Source organism: Phyllobates terribilis, unplaced genomic scaffold, assembly GCF_046119375.1.
Source record: "Phyllobates terribilis strain yellow unplaced genomic scaffold, ASM4611937v1 Scaffold_5__5_contigs__length_657084704, whole genome shotgun sequence".
In the NCBI taxonomy this organism is placed as follows: Eukaryota; Metazoa; Chordata; class Amphibia; order Anura; family Dendrobatidae; genus Phyllobates; species Phyllobates terribilis.
Window position 1 is genome coordinate 40,869,313 of NW_027362765.1, and position 21,817 is coordinate 40,891,129.

At 45.7% G+C, this 21,817-nt stretch overlaps 1 protein-coding gene and 1 pseudogene across 3 annotated transcripts in view; both read right to left on the bottom strand.

The window, feature by feature from the left end:
- LOC141270625 (uncharacterized) overlaps positions 1 to 21,817 on the bottom strand; it is a 97,681-nt pseudogene that overhangs the window by 73,131 nt on the left and 2,733 nt on the right.
- The window catches only part of LOC141270620 (uncharacterized), a 70,869-nt gene that overhangs the window by 8,786 nt on the left and 40,266 nt on the right, over positions 1 to 21,817 (bottom strand). Inside the window, exons 1-6 of one of the 3 annotated variants that reach the window (XM_073680690.1) lie at positions 19,693 to 19,817; positions 8,222 to 8,366; positions 5,978 to 6,127; positions 5,669 to 5,848; positions 5,462 to 5,585; positions 5,281 to 5,378 (exon numbers count right to left, since the gene is read on the bottom strand). In XM_073680690.1, the coding sequence (XP_073536791.1) occupies positions 5,281 to 5,378; positions 5,462 to 5,585; positions 5,669 to 5,848; positions 5,978 to 6,034 (459 nt within the window). In that variant the 5' untranslated portion in view covers positions 6,035 to 6,127; positions 8,222 to 8,366; positions 19,693 to 19,817. Of the gene's footprint in view, positions 1 to 5,280; positions 5,379 to 5,461; positions 5,586 to 5,668; positions 5,849 to 5,977; positions 6,128 to 8,221; positions 8,367 to 19,692; positions 19,818 to 21,817 lie in introns of those variants that run through there. The other 2 variants (XM_073680689.1, XM_073680691.1) reach the window with 2 other exon arrangements.

A 21,817-nucleotide genomic window follows, 5' to 3' on the forward strand; every position in this document is an offset into this window, starting at 1 on the left:
AGACGGTCATTTCACACTTTGACATTGAGGAGTTGCCCCTTCCCCACTGGAACTGCAGAGTACAATCAGTCCACCATGGGACAGTAGGAGGGGATTCATTGTCTGGTATCTGATAATACACCGATACCTCCCAACCTTTACAAAAGAGAAAGAGGGAGAAATTATTCGGGGCGCATAGAGAGCCACAGCAAGTTTTTTGACAAGCCCATAGCGACACCCCCATGCCACACCCATTCACCATTTCTTTCTACCCTGGCAGAAGATGTTAGAGGTGACATGGTTGCATTGAGGGGCATGTAGCAGACCACCCAGGACTGCAGGGCGTAGATGCAAATCTGGGACAGTCCCGCTGGATTCAACGTTTGGGACCTACAAATTTACTTTTGTTCATTCATAGTTGTAGCAGCCAGACCTTTATCATTTTTATGTAATCTACACCATATTCTTATTTTTTTGCTAAATGTAGTGTAGTTTTTTTTAAATGCAATTTTGTCAAACGTGCGTGTAAGGCCATGTTCACATGTAGCGCAAATGCTGCAATCTTTTTGCTCCTTTTTATCAAGTTTTCGGCAAGTGACTGCACCAAAGTACGCAGTAGCAATCTTCTCTGATTATTGCATTTTTTATGCATTTTTCCCCTTATTTGATGCATTTTTGGTGTAGATGTGAAGCGGCGTTTTTAATGTATTTTTTACAGTACAGAAATTTTTTTATTTAGAACTTAAAAAAACAACAGCAATTTTTAACTGTGTTCTTTTTAGGCTCCCCATGAAAGCCTAGGGGAGCCTGAAAAGGAAAAGAAAACACCAAAACTTATCAGTTCAATAGGAACTTTAGTAGATAAGTGGTCTGAAGTTTTCATGACATCACATCATCTTTGCTTGGACAGTTAAATGCAGAATATTTTATTTTTTTGCGCAAACAAATCTAGCAGAAAAAATCTCAGCATTTATGCTACATGTGAATGCGGCCTAAAAGGTCCAAGGAAAGTGGATAGGATTTCATGAAAACTCATACCCACTATGTTGAACTGTGTGTTTTTTGGAGTTTCTTCTCTAAATAGTAATACAGGTGCATCTCACTAAATTAGAATATCATCAAAAAGTTAATTTATTTTAGTTCTTCAATACAAAAAGTGAAACTCATATATTATATAGAGTCATTACAAACAGAGTGATCTATTTCACGTGTTTATTTCTGTTACTGTTGATGATTGTGACTTACAGCCAATGAAAACACAAATTAACTTTTGACGATATTCTACACCGCGTGCAGAATTATTAGGCAAATGCGTATTTTGATCACATGATACTTTTTATACATGTTGTCCTACTCCAAGCTGCATAGGCTTGAGAGCCAACTACCAATTAAGTAAATCTGGTGATGTGCATCTCTGTAATGAGGAGGGGTGTTGACTAATGACAACAACACCCTATATAAGGTGTGCTTAATTATTAGGCAACTTCCTTTCCTTTGGCAAAATTGGTCAGAAGAGAGATTTGACCGGCTCTGAAAAGTCCAAAATTGTGAGATGTCTTGCAGAGGGATGCAGCAGTCTTGAATTTTCCAAACTTTTGAAGCGTGATCACCGAACAATCAAGCATTTCATGGCAAATAGCCAACAGGGTCGCAGGAAGCGTGTTGACCAAAAAAGGCGCAAAATAGCTGCCCATGAATTGAGGAAAATCAAGTGTGAAGCTGCCATGATGCCATTCGCCACCAGTTTTGCCATATTTCAGAGCTGCAACGTTACTGGAGTATCAAAAAGCACAAGGTGTGCGATACTCAGGGACATGGCCAAGGTAAGGAAGGCTGAAAAACGACCACCTTTGAACAAGAAACAGAAGATAAAACGTCAAGAATGGGACAAGAAATATCTTAAGACTTATTTTTCAAAGGTTTTATGGACTGATGAAATGAGAGTGACTCTTGATGGGCCAGATGGATGGGCCAGAGGCTGGATCAATAAAGGGCAGAGAGCTCCACTCCGACTCAGACGCCAGCAAGGTGGAGGTGGGGTACTGGTATGGGCTGGTATCATCAAAGATGAACTTGTGGGACCTTTTCGGGTTGAGGATGGAGTGAAGCTCAATTCCAGACCTACTGCCAGTTTCTGGAAGACAACTTCTTCAAGCAGTGGTACAGGAAGAAGTCGGTATCGTTCAAGAAAAACATGATTTTCATGCAGGACAATGCTCCATCACATGCATCCAACTACTCCACAGCGTGGCTGGCCAGTAAAGGTCTAAAAGAAGAAAAAATAATGACATGGCCCCCTTGTTCACCTGATCTGAACCCCATAGAGAACCTGTGGTCCATCATAAAATGTGAGCTCTACAGGGAGGGAAAACAGTACACCTCTCAGAACAGTGTCTGGGAGGCTGTGGTGGCGGCTGCACGCAATGTTGATTGAAAACAGATCAAGCAACTGACAGAATCTATGGATGGAGGGCTGTTGAGTGTCATCATAAAGAAAGGTGGCTATACTGATCACTAATTTTTTTTGTTTTTGCATGTCAGAAATGTTTATTTCTAAATTTTGTGCACGGATATTGGTTTACCTGGTGAAAATAAACAAGTGAGACGGGATTATATTTGGTTTTTATTAAGTTGCCTAATAATTCTGCACAGTAATAGTTACCTGCACAAACAGATATCCTCCTAAGATAGCCAAATCTAAAAAAAACCACTCCAACTTCCAAAAATATTAAGCTTGGATATTTATGAGTCTTTTGGGTTGATTGAGAACATAGTTGTTGATCAATAATAAAAATAATCCTCTAAAATACAACTTGCCTAATAATTCTGCACACAGTGTAATTTAGTGAGATGCACCTGTATATGGAGCCTAAAGAAAATGCATGTAAACAAATATGTAGTTTCATTTTTAAGTGCTGAATCAAAGATTTTCTGTACTATAAAAAAGCAGTAAAAATGCTGCTTCAAATCTGCACCAAAAAAACATCAAATATGGGGGAAAATGTATAAAAAGCGCAGCAAAAATGCAATAATCAGAGAAGATTGGTATAGTGTAGAGTGGTACAGACAACTGCAGAAAGCGTGTTGATAAAAAAGCATCAGAAAAAAGTAGCATGTGCACTATGTGTGAACACAGGCTCAGCATCACATTTTTATTCAAAGCTGTATGGGTTTAGTAGAGACATTTTTTTTATCTTTTTTGAAAATGCATTAAAATGTAATCATTATAATTGTTTTTAATGTTTTTTAGTAATGTTATATTAGCCACTTTACAGCCTGTGTCGTATTTGTACGCACAAGGCTGTCACCCCCTGTTCAGTGAGGGCTCCGGCGCTGAGTCCGCACTGAACCGGTCACATGTCAGCTGATTATTACAACTGACATGTGCCCGCAACAGCCGCGGGTGGATCGCGATCCACCCGCGGCAGTTAACCAGTTAAATGCCGTTGTCAATCTTTGACAGCAGCATTTAACATCGCTGCGCCGGAAGCGAGTCACTTACCCCGCCCATCGATGACCCTGTCACGTGATCGCGGGTCACAGATGGGTGGGCATGACAACCCTGGGTCTGCAGTCGCTATGAGTACCACCTTGTGGTCAGCGCTCATACACAGGACCATTTCTGCTACACAGAGGTGATCTGCTGATCACCTCTATGTAGCTGAGGCGATCAGACAAGTGCTGCTTCTAGTCTCCTATGGAGACTATAGAAGCAAGCAAAAAGTGAAAAAGAAATGTTTTTAAAAAATTAAAAAAAATATAAAAGTTTAAATCACCCCCCTTTCGCCCCATTCAAAATAAAATATAAAAAAATAAACCCCTACATACACATATTTGGTATCGCCGCGTTTAGAATCGCCCGATCTATCAATAGAAAAAAAGAATTAATCCGATCGGTAAACGGCGTAACGAGAAAAAATTCTAAACGCCAGAATTACGCTTTTTTGTCGCCGCAACATTGCAATAAAATACAATAACGGGCAATCAAAACATCAGATCTACGCCAAATAGGTATCAATAAAAACGTCAGCTCGGCGCGCAAAAAATAAGCCCTCACCTGGCCCCAGATCCCGAATAAAGGAGACACTACGGGTCTTGGAAAATGGCTCAATTTATTTTTTTAGCAAACTTTGGAATTTTTTTTCACCACTTAAATAAAAAGGAACCTATACATGTGTGGTGTCTACGAACTCGTACTGACCTGGAAAATAATAATGGCAGGTCAGTTTTACCATTCAGTGAACGTGGTAAAAAAATAAAAAAAAAACATCTGTGGTATTGCACTTTTTTTGCAATTTCACCTCACTTGGATTTTTTTGCCCGTACACGATATGGTAAAACTAGTAATGGCGTTGAAAAGTACAACTCGTCCTGCAAAAAATAAGCCCTCACACGGCCATATTGACCAAAAAATAAAAACGCTATGGCTCTGGGAACAAGGGGAGCAAAAAACGAAAATGCAAAAACGGAAAATCCCAGGGTGGCGAAGGGGTTAAGAAAACAGACTCTGAGTTTTCTTTTCCTCCTATAATACAGGTATAAAGAAATGCACTGGAATATAAAGATGTAGCTCTATTTACCAGTACAATGTTCCTCTAATGAAGAATACGAGTCACGCTCAAGTAGAGAATTCTCCTATACTTGGCAGACAGCCTGTGACTTGTTTCTATTGCTGCTGCCTCCAATGCTACAATTTGGGAGTTTGAACTACTTTAATAAAACAGAAGAATGGGTTATTAAACTGAATGTAAGTATGAGTAGAGAGATGCCGGCCCCTCCCACTGAGGAGGAGGAAGAGGAACTGAGCAATAACCCCAGCAATAGGCAGTTGCTGCACGGCAGGAGACGAGATATTGCACAAAGTGAGTGAAAGTTTGGGACATAGCTCTTACTTCCCAGGACAGCTCCTCTAAATCGGGACTGTCCCGTTGGATCTGGGACGGTTGGGTGCTATGGTACAGCACTAATAAAAGCATAGAATAGTGAAGTAGAATGCACCACTACATAAAATAGATAGACAGATAACCTGTAAGAGATACATATATTAAACAGTTACTTGTCTTTACAATTGGTGATGGGAATCCTCGGGAGGCAACCATTTATCAAATGCATCCTGGTGTATATAAACACACACATGTAAAAGTCACAGCTATGGTCAGCTCTAATCCTGCCATCTTCACTGTTCTCATTACACAAGTATAAAACATATAATACTGGTGGATAAAACAAGACTGAGCACAAGACCTTCACAACCGTCTACACATCATAGGGGAGATCTCATGACCCATTCTCTCCACCTACCTGATGATCCTGAGGAACATCGGGATTTTCTTGTTTACAGTCCTGTGGAAGAAGAGGACGGGAACATCTCTCTGGTGTTGTCCTCTTACTGGATACAACTGGAGGAAACACATACAGGGACTGAATTCATTCTTTACATACAGATAATTATAGGCCGTGTGTATTTACTCCTGTCTATTACCTGGTGATGTGAGGGTTTGCGGAGCCTCCATCATGATGTCCTTGTACAGATCTTTGTGTCCTTCTAAATACTCCCACTCCTCCATGGAGAAATAGACAGCGACATCCTGACACCTTATAGGAACCTGACACATACAATGATACCATCATCTACCCGATCCTTTCATAGCATTACTGTATAATGTCCCAGCATTCCCAGCAGTGTCACCTCTCCAGTAAGCAGCTCTATCATCTTGAAGGTGAGTTCTAGGATCTTCTGGTCATTGATGTCCTCATGTTTCAGGGGGTGAGGTGGAGGCCCCGTGATCGGGCTCAGGAGTCTTCCCCATCCCTCAGACACAGGGGCCTGATGGCGCTCACTAGAGGTCTTCTTCACTACTGTGTAATCCTGGTTATGGAGAGACACATTAATAAATCTCACTACAGACATTTCCAGAGTCCTCACCTCTCCAGTTCTGTCCATCTGTTATTCCCATAGATAAGAATGATGTAATGTGACGTCATCAGAATCTCTCACCTCTCCAGTAAGCCGGAAGAGGATCTCTAGGGTGAGGTGTAATATCCTCTCTGCCATCTTGTCCCTGTCCCTATCAATCCTTGACGGGTCAATCAAGAAAATTCTCTTATATAGGAGATCTCCACTGAGAAGATCCGATATTATAGAGACCTGAATGGGGAGAAGATGACGATGTAACATCATAAAGATTCCCAGATTTGACATGTAGATTTTTTATTTATTGATTGTTGGAAAATCCCTCTAGGGTATGTGCCCATGGTCAGGAGCCGCTGCGGCTCCACGCTACTGAACAGCTGCGTGGCTTCTGCCCTTATTTTATGCAAATGAATGGTGCGATTTTTTTTTTCACTTGCAGAATTTCCTCATAGATGTTAATCTATGGGGAAAGTCCACTAGCAGACCCGCAAGAGGAATTGACATGCTGCGGGTCTTAAAGACGCGCCGCATGTCAGTTTCCGGGAGTGATCCGCAGGTGCACAGATACGCATAGTGGACATAGGATTTGTAGAAATCCCATCCATTATGCTGTAACATCTGGCTGCTGCGGGTTTGATGCTGTATAAACACGTAGCTTCAAACCTGCAGCGGCTTCTGACTGTGGGCACATACCCTTAATCTCTCCCTGATATTTGCCATTGCTGTACATCACGATGCCGAGGCTGTTTGCTCACTGTCATATACTATTACGATATGCCAATTGCACGGGCTGTTTAACTCCTTAGATGCGGTGATCAATAGCGACCATCTCATCCGGGTGGTTGATAGTTGCATCAACATCTCGCTGTGTGATCGCAGGCCGTCGATTGTTGCCATGGTAGCAAGAAAAATAACAGATCTGTGTGCTTTGAGACTGATGACATAAAAAAATAAAATTTCTTCACAAGTAATGTGAAGATTGCGGAAAGTCGTACAAGTATCCCCTGTATGTATTTATTAGTGATGAGCGCTTGCTACTCGATCAAGTATCGCGGCTACACGGCGCCAAGCTCAAGTCTCCTCCCCGCACGTTTGCCTCCTGTTTGACAGCCAATGAAACAGTGGGGATTGCTCTTGTACATGGTAATGCCCTAGCCATGTTGGATACTGCCATTACTGTGTTGTCCAGCCGCATTGCGTCATGGGGTCTTAAGAACCGGTGACGTGATGTTCGGCACACTGTGTTCAGGGAGTTGTTATAGGAGGGAGAACATAGTTTAGAGCAGAGATATAGTCGGGGCTTAATAATATTTCTTTTGCAGTACTTGTATTCCGCTCCTGCAGCATTAAAACAAGATTCCTTTTCAAGGCTACATATTTTCCTTTCTGTAGTAAAACTGCTGTTACCTGCATTCAGTGGAGGGATAGTTTTGGATTAGAGGCATTTAGACAGGGTTTATTGCCTTACAGTCCTTCTATAGCAGAGGTCCCCAACCTTTCTGAGCAGGGCAGGGACTAGGTATTTTGGTGCCCTAGACACATGAAGCCAATGATGCCCTCCCTAATGACCCCTCAGCCCCCAAGCAAAGGAATGGGTCAGAGATTAAGGTAACAGGATACCTAACGCAACCCATTTTCCCCCTCCTATGGGTCAGGTAACAAGCTTTAATGACCACTAAAATTGTTACCTTTTTCACCAAAAAATACCAGCAAAAGTAAAAAAAAACTGGTATCTGATGTCATATTCTTGTTCTCATGGTGGTTCTGGTGACATTCATGTACTGAAGGTTGTTCTTGTGCTGTATTCATTACCAGAACCATCATCAGTTCATGAATACGAAAACAAAACATCATCAGTACATAAACAGAACACAGGAGCCATCAATAGTACATAAATATGGCACCAGAACCATCATCAGTAATTAAATAGGTCACTAGAACCACTACCAGTACATGAATACATGACCAGAACCACCATCAGAACATTAATGCATCATGAGATCCACCACCAGTAAATAAATACACCGGTTCCATCATCAGTACATGAATCCATTACCAGAACCACAATCAGTACACAAATGTATCACCAGAATCACTATAAGTACATGACTATAGCCTAAAGCTTAGTATAGCAATCAATTGCTTTGTCAAGTTGGCCCCAAATACAGTTTTATCGTATGAACCTACAACTCCCTGTATGTCCTTAACAATGGAAAAGAGATTCTGGGGGTTGTTGCAATCAATCATTATCAGACTGTGGACCATACAGGTACCACAGTACTGATGATATGCATGCAGGATCACAAATAAACATTTACATCCAGGTACCTTATAAGTGACTTCTCTGATTGGAGTTGTTCTTTATTTTCGTCTCCATCTTGTCCAGATTTCATGATGACTTTTCACATCCACATCTCGTGTCTGCAGACTTCCCTCTTCTCCGGTCTTCTGCAGCACATCCCCACATAGTGCCCTAAATAATACAAGTGTTATTAAAATTCCCTCTACATAAAAATATCTTTCCATACTATGACCTAAATAAGTCTTCTATGGTATATGGCCCTCCACACTCTCTGCCCTTAGGAGCTACACACACCACACTGTCTGCCTTAATGATCTATAACCACCCCACTGTCTGCCATTATCAGATATAACTGTGACACCGTCCACCCTTATGAACCACAGCCTATACCTTGGTAGTCCCCTCTCCGATGTTTTCCCTTACACTCTTTATATATCCACACTGCCCCTATATCTCCCCCTGCCATGCTAACCTCTCTCCATACTGTGCCCCCATTTCATGGTGTCCCCTCTCCATATCCATTCTGTGACCTTTCTCACACTGTCCCCCTACAAGGTATGATGGCCACCACAGCTGTCCCTACAGTATAATATCCACAAAAGACCCCCAGTATACCATATGATGTCCACCACAGCCCTTCATATATAGTGTGATAACGGCTACAGCACCCCAAAGAGTATAATAACCCCCATAGTCACCAATACAGTGTAATGGCCCCCACAGACCCTTATATACTGTACAATACCCCACACAGTATGATATCAATATACAGTATGACAGCCAGGTATAATGTCCCCTACTACCAACCTCAGTATACTATGTACCCCATAGTAAACTGGGGGCCTATCACACTATGGGGTACATAGTAAACTGGGTGCCTATCACACTATGGGGTACATAGTAAACTGGGTGCCTATCACACTATGTACCCCATAGTGTGATAGGCACCCAGTTTACTATGTACCCCATAGTGTGATAGGCCACCAGTATAATGTTCCGGACAGCCAGCCCCAATATAATATATACCACATAGTGTGATAGGCCTTCAGTATAATATACTAGCTATTGAGCCCGTTCTAAGCCTGGGTGGCGAGCATTTTTATTGGTATATGATCTCCCATGCTGGTATGTGCTGCCCCCATTCTGGTATTTGTGCTCCTCAATCCTGTTCCTCCATCCTGTTATGTGCTGCCCTCATCACTATCCTGGTATGCGTGGCCCCCCTCACCCCCCAATCCTGGTATGATTGGCCCCCCTCACCCCCCAATCCTGGTATGCGTGGCCCCCCTCACCCCCCAATCCTGGTATGCGTGGCCCCCCTCACCCCCCAATCCTGGTATGCGTGGCCCCCCTCACCCCCCAATCCTGGTATGCGTGGCCCCCCTCACCCTCCAATCCTGGTATGCGTGGCCCCCTCACCCCCCAATCCTGGTATGTGTGGCCCCCCTCACCCCCCAATCCTGGTATGTGTGGCCCCCCTCACCCCCCAATCCTGGTATGTGTGGCCCCCCTCACCCCCCAATCCTGGTATGTGTGGCCCCCCTCACCCCCCAATCCTGGTATGTGTGGCCCCCTCACCCCCCAATCCTGGTATGTGTGGCCCCTTCACCCCCTTCACGCTGCACACATACAAAAAAAAAACCCACATACTCACCTTTTATCCCTGTGCTCCAGCGCTGCTGTGTCCTGTTCTGCCGGAGGAGGAGTGTGGCGCCGGAGTACGCGCGTGCCCATACCGCGCTGTCCGGCACCATTTTGCTGAAGACACACTGCAAATGTGTCTTCAGTAAAATAGCACCGGATAGCGCTATGCGCATGCGCCAATTCCTACGCCTTCACTCCTGCCCCGGTCTCCTGCGAGAAGAAAGGCGCCGCGGCAACGCTCCTCCCGGTCAGATAAATATGTAAGTATGGCGCCGGAGATCGTGGTATGTGTTCAGTGTCTACGCATACCGTGATCTCCGGTGCCATACACTTCTGTTACCTGTAACGGATCCATGCATTCTTCTGTCTGGAGCCAGACTGCGCAGGCGTGTCGCGCTTGCGCAGTCTATAGAGGCTTCAGACAGAGGGACGCTTGTAGCGTTATATTATTGATACCCCATAGTGTGACAGGCCACCAGTATAATATGTACCCCATAGTGTGATAGAAAAAGAAAGAGAAAAATCAGCTCACCCACCTAGAAGATCAACAGCACGGAGCCAGGAGTGCTACCAGACGAACAATGAGGAACCAGGAAGATCCAGCTGAACAAATCTTCTAAAATCCATATTTTATTGGGTCATGCAAAAAATATTAAAAGTCCACCTTGGAGAGGAACAGCAAACGCGTTTCGAACTATAAGTTCTTAATCATTGCTCTCCAAGGTGGACTTTTAATATTTTTTGCATGACCCAATAAAATATGGATTTTAGAAGATTTGTTCAGCTGGATCTTCCTGGTTCCCCATAGTGTGATAGGCCCCCAGTATAATATGTACCCCATAGTGTGATAGGCCCCCAGTATTAATGTTCCCCACAGTCAGCCTGCATTATAATATATATATATCCCATAGTGTAATAGGCCCCCAGTAAAATATGTACCCCGCAGTGTGATAGGCCAACAGCCAGCATCCCTCAGTAGAATATCCCCACAAGCCCTCTTGTGATGACCCCATTCATTAGTCAACTAATATGGTCCTCTTCCCTCTGTACCAGTCTATCATTGTTAGTTTGTTTACTGTAAGATATATCTGTATCTGGTATGTAACCCCTTATGTACAGCACCATGGAATCAATGGCGCTATATAAATAAATAAATAATAATCATATTATAAGTACATTTTTTTTTTTTAAAAAAAAAAGCTCATACTCCCCTAATCCAGGATCGCCATCCAGCACAGCCGCCATCTCTTCTTCTATGAAGTGCAGCAGTGGACGCTTGATGGCGCCACTGTATTACACCATCCCACGTCTTCTGCGTGCGCCGTCTCCTTCAGTGCGCAGGCCAGAAATGGCCTGCATTCTCATGGAGTCACCGGTGGAACAGGGAGTCTATTACAGTCTGGGGTGGCGCTCACTTCAATTGTATTTGCGTCTGATAAACAAGAATACAATTGAGTGCATGGAAGAAGCGCTGCCTGGGGCACAGGCAGAGAGAGCGGTGAGCGGTGTCAGTGACTGATACTGCTCTCCTGTGTCACTGTGCTAAATGCCTGTGGCTGGGGGAAGGCACTGAGCAACTACAGGCATTCAGCAATGTCGGTAGGTATTTTTTCCCCAAATTGTGCTCCCCTCGAGGAGGCAGGAGGTAGCGCCCTAGGCAGGTGCCTACCCTGCCTACCCCTGGTACTGGTCGCGAGCCACATTCAGCTCTGAGAGAAAGTCGCGAGCCACATTCAGCTCCTGCCCCCATCACAGTAACGACATCCAGAGCTCCCATTACTGGTATAATGACATTCAAAGCTTTTCCAATGAAATCACACCAAGGCAGTATGCCAAGTTCCAGGGTTTCCTATCTTACCCCCATTCAGATCTGCTCTTCTGTGCAGGGTGTGGTAGATTGACTCACTTGGCTGCTTTCAGAGGTAGACACAGGAACATTTTCATCTGCATGTTTATTCAATATGGCATTAAGTACTGCAGGCTCAACAAATCAGACACAGCCTTGCTGGCCTACTGGCAAACAAAAAGGTAAAGTATTACACAGTCCTTATGCATACGGGACTCGCCCGCTCAGGTTATAGTAAACTTCAGCTCTCCCTGAAGTTCCACACAGGAGACGTCCTGGTCTCCAAACAGACCACAAAAAAAAAAAAAACTCTCCAGCCACACCCTTGAGGTGTAGATATGGTGAATAGGCGTCCCGCCCATCTCACACCTACTCACAAAAAAAACAACCCAAACATGGCTGATTAACCTCTTCAGGACCTAACATGCTGAAGACAAGCTTCTAGGTTTCGCATAACGGAAGATAACAACCTCCGTGACACACATATCTCAGCTCACATATATCGCCAGTGAACCTATCACAAGGGTTACACAAAAGTCACAATCTAGAGATCTACTCTCAATAGCTGTTTGCTACAGCAGGTGCTAATGCACCAGCTGGCATACAGCCGCAAGCCACACATCACGGGCCTGCGAGCCACATTTGGTTCTTGAGCTACAGCTTAGGGACCCCTGATCTAAAGATTTTGAGTGAGGGCCGCATGATGACCCTTGAAAAATTTGGCGCGGGGGCCGCTTGATGACCCTGTTGATTTAGTGGATGAGGAAGAGGACAAGAAAAAGAAGAAACCATGAACAGTATATTCTTCTGGGAAACAGTTGCCCACCTTCTCCCTCTGGTCACCCCACTGCCTCTTGCGGTGTTGCAGGTGCCTCCCCCTCTGCGCTGCTGCCCTGGCTCTGCATGGCACCTTGCCAGGTTGGGTCAGTGACTTCCACGTCCATCACCTCGTCGTCCACTTCCTCACTCTGGTCCTCTCGACTTGTTGACAACTGTGTCTCATCATCATCTACCTCTTGAGACAATAAATGCCATCCTCCATTGTGGTATTCCTCTGACCGTGGCTGCTCAAATATTTGGGCAGGGCGAAAGGACAGAATCAATAAATGAAAATGTAAAGAGCTACTTGGAGTGTCCGAGCGTGGGATCACTTGTCTCCTGGGACTCACAATGGTGGGAGAAAGGAGGATGATGGTGAGATTATGTGGTCCAGACTCTTGGCAAATGAGACTGGACTGTGTGTAAGACAGGAAACATACTGGAAGCATTATCTGCCATTCAACCGACCACCTGTTCGCACTGTTCTGGTTTCAAGAGTGGTGTCCCATGGTCCCCTGCAAAGTGGGACAGGAAGCTAGGTCTCATGGATGAGCGTGTTTTTGTGTGCTACTGCAGCCGGCACAGTTTCACCTGGCCCACGGCCTCGGACCCAGCATGCACCATCAGCAAAATGTCCACTTCCCCATCCCTTATCGCACACCTTGCACATTTTAAGTTAGGTATATAATGGAAGCCTGCAAATTTTCCGGTATTAATAGGCAAAAGAAAATAGGTAGCCATGAAAAGGGAAGCCTGATAACCGTGTAAAAATTTTAAGCGAGGGCCACCTGTTTACCCTGTAAAAATTTGGAACAAGGGCCGCCTGTTTACCTCCTAAAAATTTTGAGAGAGGGCCACTTGATGACTGTAAAATTTTTGAGCAGGGGCCGTATGATGACCAGAATGATATAGTGGAGGAGTACAACAAGAAAAGAAACAAAACATGAACAGTATACCCTTTTTTGGGTGGAAAGGGTGCCTGGGAAAGCCTCAGTGCCCACAAGCCTAAACTTCAGAAATTTCCAGGCCAAGCAGTCTGGAAATGTGCCCGTTTAGTGTTTGGGCCTGTTGGAGGTGGCTGGATATTTTCTTTTGCGTTTCAAGGTTTGGGGAAGTGACAGGTGAACGCTGGAATTGTATGTGGTTGCTTATGATGCTTGCAAAAGTGCAATGACCGGTGCAGAATGGGAGGCATCCGCGCCTGCGTCTTGGACACCAGATTGGGAAGCACATACCACAGGGGAAGAGGCAGTGTTGTCACCCGCAGACATTGATTGTGGACCCCTGCGTTCATCCCATCCTAGTTGTTTCTTGAGAGGGTAAACAGGCGACCCTCGCTCAAAAGTTTTAAAGATGTGTATGAGGCCTAACTCTACAATTCTCTTAGATGAAGTGATAAGAATATAGGCATAAATAAAATTTATGGGATCAAATAACTAAAAATTGGCATGTGCATATGTATTCAACCCTTTTGCTATGAAACCCCTAAAAATTTCTGGTGCTAGCAATTACCTTCATAAGGCTGGGTGCCCACGTAGCGTTTTACAAGCGTTTATGTTGCGGAATTTCCGCAGCATAAACGCTTGGGAAACGCTTGGTAATCCGCCCCCATGGTCCCCAATGACAAGCCGCACTTTCAATGCCCATTTTGCGGATTTTTCCGCAGCGTTTATGCTGCGCTCAAAAATCCGCAGCATGTCCATTAATTTTGCGGACACGCAGCGTAATCGCCGCCATTGACTTGCATTGGACCGCGTGACATCCGCATCACTGCATTTGCACATGTGGATATCACACGGTTCGATGTGCGGATGGTACCCAAGTCTGGAGGAGAGGAGACTCTCATCCAGACCTGGGTACCATAGAAACTGTAAAAAACAGAATTTAAAATAAAAAATAAAGTTTATACTCACCTACTGATGTCTTCCCGGTGTTTTGTCTGCTCCGTCCGGTGTCTTGCAATGTTCGCGTTGATGTGAAGGACCTGCCATGACGTCACTGAGTCATGTGACCCATCACATGGCTCAATGACGTCACCGCAGGTCCTTCACACCCCCGCAAGCAGTGCAAGACACCGGACGGAGCAGACAAAACACCGGGAAGACATCGGTAGGCGAGTATAAACTTTTTTTTTTCACCATTCTTATTCTTTTTTTTTTAACTAACTTGGTCACACTACTATAAATCCATGCCGGTTGCATGGATTTATATAGTGTGAACAAGTTGTCAAGCACTTTTCCAAGTGATGCTAAAATCGCTTGGAAAAGTGCTTGATAACCCGCATGCAGAAATGCATGCAAAGACGCTTCACAAACGCTTCTACCTGGCGGGAAAACCGCATTTAAAATCCGCATGCGTTTTTCCTGCCAGGGAGAAGCGTAAAAAATATGCAGCATTTCTGCATCGTGGGCGCATAGCCTAAGTTACATGCTTAGTGAAAGGAAGTCCACCTGTGTGCAATAAAAGTGTCACATGGTCTGTCACACGTTTTCTGAAGGGCCACAGAGGCTGCAACACCATCAAGCAAGAGGCACCACTAACCAAACAATACCATGAAGACCAAGGAGATCTCCAAAAAAGTAAAGGAAAAAGGTGATGAATAGTACAAGTCAGGGTTCAGTTATAAAAAAAAAAAATATCCCAATCTCTGATGATCCCCCGGAGCACCATGAAATCCATTATCAAAAGGAAAGAACGTAGTACCACAACACCTGCGAAGAGAGGGCCACCCACCAAAACTCTCAGCCCAGGCAAGGAGGGCATTAATCAGAGAGGCAGCACAGAGACCAAAGGTAACCCTGACGGAGCTGTAGAATTAAGAAGCAGAGACTGGAGTATCTGTCCATATGACCACTATAAGCCTAACACTTCATAGAGGTGGCCTTTATGGAAGAGTGGCCAGAAAAAAAGCCTTTACTTAGGCTGTGTACCCACTATGCGTTTTTCAAGCGTTTTTTGCCACTGAATTTCCCCAGCAAAAACGCTTAAAAAACGCTTGGTAATACATGCCCCATGGTCCCCAATGAAATTGCGGAAAATACGCAGCATGTCCATTAATTTTGTGGACACGCAGCGTAATTGCCGCGATTGACTTGCATTGAATCGCTTAATATCCGCATCACTACATCTGCACACGCGGAAATGAAGCGATTCAATGTGCGGATGGTACCCAGGCCTGGAGAAGAGGAGACTCTCCTACAGACCTGGGTACCATGGTACCTGCTAAAAAAAAGAATTTAAAATAAAAAATAAACATTATACTTACCTTCTGATGTCCCCCGATCTTTTCTCCGCTGCGTCCGGTCTCTTGTATGGCTCACGGTGGTGTGAAAGGACATTCCATGACCGCGTGGTCAGAGGTATTAAGCCACTTTAACGGGCTCACAATAAAACGTTCAAAAACGAAACAAACTGTTTTCCTGTGAAATATGTTAAGGAACTTCCTTTCCAGGATAAAGATTTGTGTATAAGGTAAAATAAATAACCAAAAACAAAAATACTCCTCCACACCTTCGGCTATGTTCACAAGTAGCACTTTTTATGCGTTTTCGCACTTTTGTATTGCTTTCAACCGTGACAAATGCATTCACCGGGAAATGTCATTTTAACATTTTACAATCTTATCTGGCCATGTGCTGTGTGACACATGCATACAGTGCTGAAAAGACATGGGGACAGCATGGGGAAGACCCCTGAAAGCATCTCTGACACCCAGGTCACTGCCTAAAAGTGTGCCCATCAGAAGTGATCCTTTCCGCATCAGAAGATGCAGACTTGCAACTATCCCCGTGCAAGTCCTTGACCCAGGGCAGTTTTCAATTGTACCTCCCACATTCCTTGCAATGCAGCGAGGTATCCATACTCAGTCCCCAGCCGCCCGGCGGCCGGGTGTCCACGCTCGGTCCCCAGCCGCCAGGGGGCGGCCGGGTGTCCATACTCGGTCTCCAGCCGCCCCGCGGCCGGGTATCCATACACGGTCCCCAGCCGCCTGGGTGTCCATAAACGATCCCCAGCCACCCTTATTTCTCATTGGAACATCCCCCCACACTTTTCTTAGCCCGGCCTGCTTTAGGGCAGCATTGGACGAGCCCACCAGAGAACCAGACTCCTCCGGTGGGCCCTGGCTTCTCCATCAGGGGAGTTGAAAGTGCCAAGGTGAGGAGCATGATGATGATGATGATGATGAAAGTTAGCATCTGCTTTGTTTTCTTGGAATGCAAGCGCATGTATGTAGTAGAGGCTAGGCCTGAGGTAGCGCATATCCTACCTCCTCCGAGGATTGCTGGATGTTTTCCTGCTACTATCCCAGTTCTATGACTCCCGTTAAAACAAAGCTTCAGGTGATAAATGATGGATGAGGTGGTGGCAAAGGAGAAAGTGCAGGAGGAACAGGGACCATTCACATCAATATCAGGCAAGTCAACAACCACACATGTCTTGTAGGATATGTTTCTGTACCAAAAGGAGAGGTTCGGCTACACAGTTATAGGGCATGCAGTGAGTGCAAGGCCTACCAAAAATTTTGAGGCACTCCAATGCCCCTTGGAAGTGACATGGAGGTCAGAGGGCCTTAACTAAACCGTTTTTTCCATTTATAGCAACTGGGTCTCCTGTGCACTGTTGGCCTAAGCAGTGAATGGAAGGCTTTCCAAAAATTATGAGGAACTGCAATGCCTCTTGAAACAGACATGGATTACAGCATACTAAAACCCTTCTACCCATTATTGCGGAGTGGGTCTCCCTTAGTGTTCGCCTATGCATTGAAAAGCAAAAGCTGACTAAAATTAGGAGGAAATGCAATGCCCGTTGGAAGAATGGTGGAGTTTGCAGAGGAATAAAAAGACAATATCAATGCCCCTGGGAAAAGTGGTGGAGGTCGCAGTAGCTTAACAAGGCGGTTTTAATGCCCCTTGAAAAAGTGGTGGAGGTCGCAGTAGCTTAACAAGACGGTTTTAATGCCCCTTGGAAGAGACGTGGAAGTCGCAGTGGAATAAAAAAACAATATCAATGCCCCTGGGAAAAGTGGTGGAGATCGCAGTAGCTTAACAAGACGGTTTTAATGCCCCTTGGAAGAGACATGGAGGTCACAGTAGCTTAACAAGACGGTTTTAATGCCCCTTGGAAAAGACGTGGAGGTAGCAGTGGAATAAAAAAGACAACGTCAATGCCCCTGGGAAAAGTGGTGGAGGTCGCATTAGCTTAACAAGACGGTTTTAATGCCCCTCGGAAGACACGTGGAGGTCGCAGTAGCTTAACAAGACAGTTTTAATGCCCCTTGGAAGAGTGGTGGAGGTCACAGTAGCTTAACAAGACGGTTTTAATGCCCCTTGGAAGAGACGTGGAGGTCGCAGTGGAATAAAAAGACAATATCAATGCCCCTGGGAAAGGTGGTGGAGGTCGCAGTAGCTTAACAAGATGGTTTTAATGCCCCTTGGAAGAGTGGTGGAGGTCACAGTAGCTTAACAAGACAGCTTTAATGCCCCTTGGAAAAGTGGTGGAGGTCGCAGTAGCTTAACAAGACAGCTTTAATGCCCCTTGGAAAAGTGGTGGAGGTCGCAGTAGCTTAACAAGACATTTTTAATGCCCCTTGGAAAAGTGGTGGAGGTCGCATTAGCTTAACAAGACGGTTTTAATGCCCCTTGGAAGAGTGGTGGAGGTCACAGTAGCTTAACAAGACAGCTTTAATGCCCCTTGGAAAAGTGGTGGAGGTCACAGTAGCTTAACAAGACAGCTTTAATGCCCCTTGGAAAAGTGGTGGAGGTCGCAGTAGCTTAACAAGACGGCTTTAATGCCCCTTGGAAGAGACGTGGAGGTTGTAGCATCTTAACAAGACGGTTTAAATGCCCCTTGGAAAAGTGGTGGAGGTTACAGTAGCTTAACAAGACGGTTTTAATGCCCCTTGGAGAAGTGGTGGAGGTCGCAGTAGCTTAACAAGACGGTTTTAATGCCCCTTGGAAGAGACGTGGAGGTCAGAGTGGTTTAACAAGACGGTTTTAATGCCCCTTGGAAGAGTGGTGGAGGTCGCAGTAGCTTAACAAGATGGTTTTAATGCCCCTTGGAAGAGTGGTGGAGGTCACAGTAGCTTAACAAGACAGCTTTAATGCCCCTTGGAAAAGTGGTGGAGGTCGCAGTAGCTTAACAAGACGGTTTTAATGCCCCTTGGAAAAGTGGTGGAGGTCGCATTAGCTTAACAAGACGGTTTAAATGCCCCTTGGAAGAGTGGTGGAGGTTACAGTAGCTTAACAAGACGGTTTTAATGCCCCTTGGAAAAGTGGTGGAGGTCGCACTAGGTTAACAAGACGGTTTTAATGCCCCTTGGAAAAGTGGTGGAGGTCGCATTAGCTTAACAAGACGGTTTTAATGCCCCTTGGAAGAGACGTGGAGGTTGCAGTAGCTTAACAAGACGGTTTAAATGCCCCTTGGAAGAGTGGTGGAGGTTACAGTAGCTTAACAAGACGGTTTTAATGCCCCTTGGAGAAGTGGTGGAGGTCGCAGTAGCTTAACAAGACGGTTATAATGCCCCTTGGAAGAGACGTGGAGGTCAGAGTGGTTTAACAAGACGGTTTTAATGCCCCTTGGAAGGGCGGTGGAGGTCGCAGTAGCTTAACAAGACGATTTTAATGCCCCTTGGAAGAGTGGTGGAGGTCACAGTAGCTTAACAAGACAGCTTTAATGCCCCTTGGAAAAGTGGTGGAGGTCGCAGTAGCTTAACAAGACAGCTTTAATGCCCCTTGGAAGAGTGGTGGAGGTCGCAGTAGCTTAACAAGACAGTTTTAATGCCCCTTGGAAAAGTGGTGGAGGTCGCATTAGCTTAACAAGACGGTTTAAATGCCCCTTGGAAGAGTGGTGGAGGTTACAGTAGCTTAACAAGACGGTTTTAATGCCCCTTGGAAAAGTGGTGGAGGTCGCAGTAGCTTAATAAGACGGTTTTAATGCCCCTTGGAAAAGTGGTGGAGGTCGCATTAGCTTAACAAGACGGTTTTAATGCCCCTTGGAAAAGTGGTGGAGGTCACATTAGCTTAACAAGAAGGTTTTAATGCCCCTTGGAAGAGACGGGGAGGTTGCACTAGCTTTACAAGACGGTTTAAATGCCCCTTGGAAGAGATGTGGAGGTCAGAGTGGTTTAACAAGACGGTTTTAATGCCCCTTACCAGAGCCATGCAGTACAGCATATTTAAACATTATTACCATTATTGGGGAGTGGGTCTCCCATAGTCTTTGCCTATGCCTTCCAAGCAAAAGCTGCCAAAAATTAGGACGGAGGAACTTGCAATGCTGGCAACACGAACCATGGTCACCCTGATGGTATAGTGGTGGTGGAGGCTGAGGATAAGGAGAAGAGCAAAAAAAAGTCGAATTGAGGAAGCGTATACCCATGTGTGGGTGTGAAGCGGTGCATGTGAACACACCTCCCTAAATAACACAGTGGATTTAACTTTATGTTACTCTGCTGTCATTTGGTGGTGATGAGAAGTCTGGCCCAATCCAGCCCTTGTTCATTTTGATAAGGGTCAGCTTGTCAGTTGACAGGCGAGTGCGCTTATCAGTTATAATTCCCCCAGCGGCACTAAAAACACGCTCCGATAACACGCTAGCGGCAGGGCAGGCCAGGACCTCCAAGACGTACAGAGCGAGTTCATTCCAAGTGTCCAGCTTGGATACCCAATAATTAAAAGGCACAGAGGAATCACGGAGGACGCAGGTACCCTCACCATCTTTTGAAACTTTCCACTCCTTGTGAGAGTACCCCGCGCCTCAGGGCTTGTAAGCTGGGCGGGTCTCAGAAAACTGTCCCAGAATGTTGACAGTGTTCCCCTGCGTCTGCTGGATTGGAGTTGCCTCTCTCTCGCCTGTACGCCTTGGTTGGTCAACGAACTGTGACCTCTGCCGCTAGCGTGTTCAGATGGGAATTTATTTAACAGTTCTGCAGCAAGGGCCTTCTGGTACTGCCCCATTTTTGTAGACCTCTACACCTCAGGAATAAGAGAGTGAAAGTTCACCTTGTAGCGGGGGTCTAAAAGTGTCACCAACCAGTAATGACTGTCACTCAACATTTTGGCAACGCGAGGGTCACGGTTAAGGCAGCGTAACAAAGTCAGCCATGCGTGCCAGGCTGGTAAAGGGCAAGACTTCCGTGTCCTCACCAAGATGACGACTGACCATGCTCTCCTCCTCCTCCCCCCTGTCCTCAGGACACCCATGCTGAACCGACTGTATGACAGTTGTACAGGTACTACCGTCTACAGCGCATGATACCAGCTCCTGTTCTTCCTCCTCCTCCTCCTCATTGTCCCCCAATGCACGTTGGGATGAGATGAGGCTGGGCTGTGTGTAATCGCCCGCTACGGCTTCTTGATCCATCTTATCATACTCTGGCTGCAATGCCTCCTCTTTAATTCTCTGCTGAGAGCGTTGCAAAAGACAGACAAGTGGGATGCTGACGCTAATGATGGCGTCATCGCCACTCACCATCTTGGTGGACTCCTCAAAGTTTGTCAGGATGGTACAAATGTCAGACATCCAGGTCCACTCCTGAGGTCTTATGTGTGGAGTCTGACCTGAATATCGACAGCCTTGTTGCAGCTGGTACTCCACAACTGCTCTCTTCTGCTCACAAATCCTTTGCAACATGTGGAAGGTAGAGTTCCAACGTGTGGGGACATCACACACCAGTCGGTGTGCCGAAAGCTGCAAACGCTGCTGCAACACAACAAGGGCGGCGGAAGCTGTAGCCGACTTGTGAAAATGAGCTGACAGTCGGCGTACTTTGACGAGCAGATCTGGCAACTCGGGGTACGATTTAAGAAACCGCTGAACCACGAGTTTAAGCACATGAGCCAGGCATGGTACGTGTGTGATCTCGCCTCAGAGCCGCCACCAGGTTACAGCCATTGTCACACACGACCATGACTGGATGTAGGTTCAGCGGTCTCAGCCACAGATCTGCCTGCTCTTTCACAGCTGTCCACAACTCACAAGCAGTGTGAGGTTTATCACCTAAGCTTATGAGTTTCAGCAGAGCCTGTTGCCGCTTGGCTGAGGCAGTACTGCAGGGCTTCCAGCTTGTAACTGATGTGGTGATATCTGAGATGGAGGCTGAACATGAGGAGGAGGAGGAGGATGATGTGCAGGAGCTGTACACTGTGGGGGCAACTCTGACTGACATAGGGCCCGCAATCCTCGGTGTGGGGAGGATGTGTTCCGTCCCAAGGTCCGACTGGGTCCCGGCTTCCACTATGTTTACCCAGTGTGCCGTCAGGGAGATGTACCGTCCCTGGCCACAAGCACTTGTCCACGTGTCCGTATGTCAGGT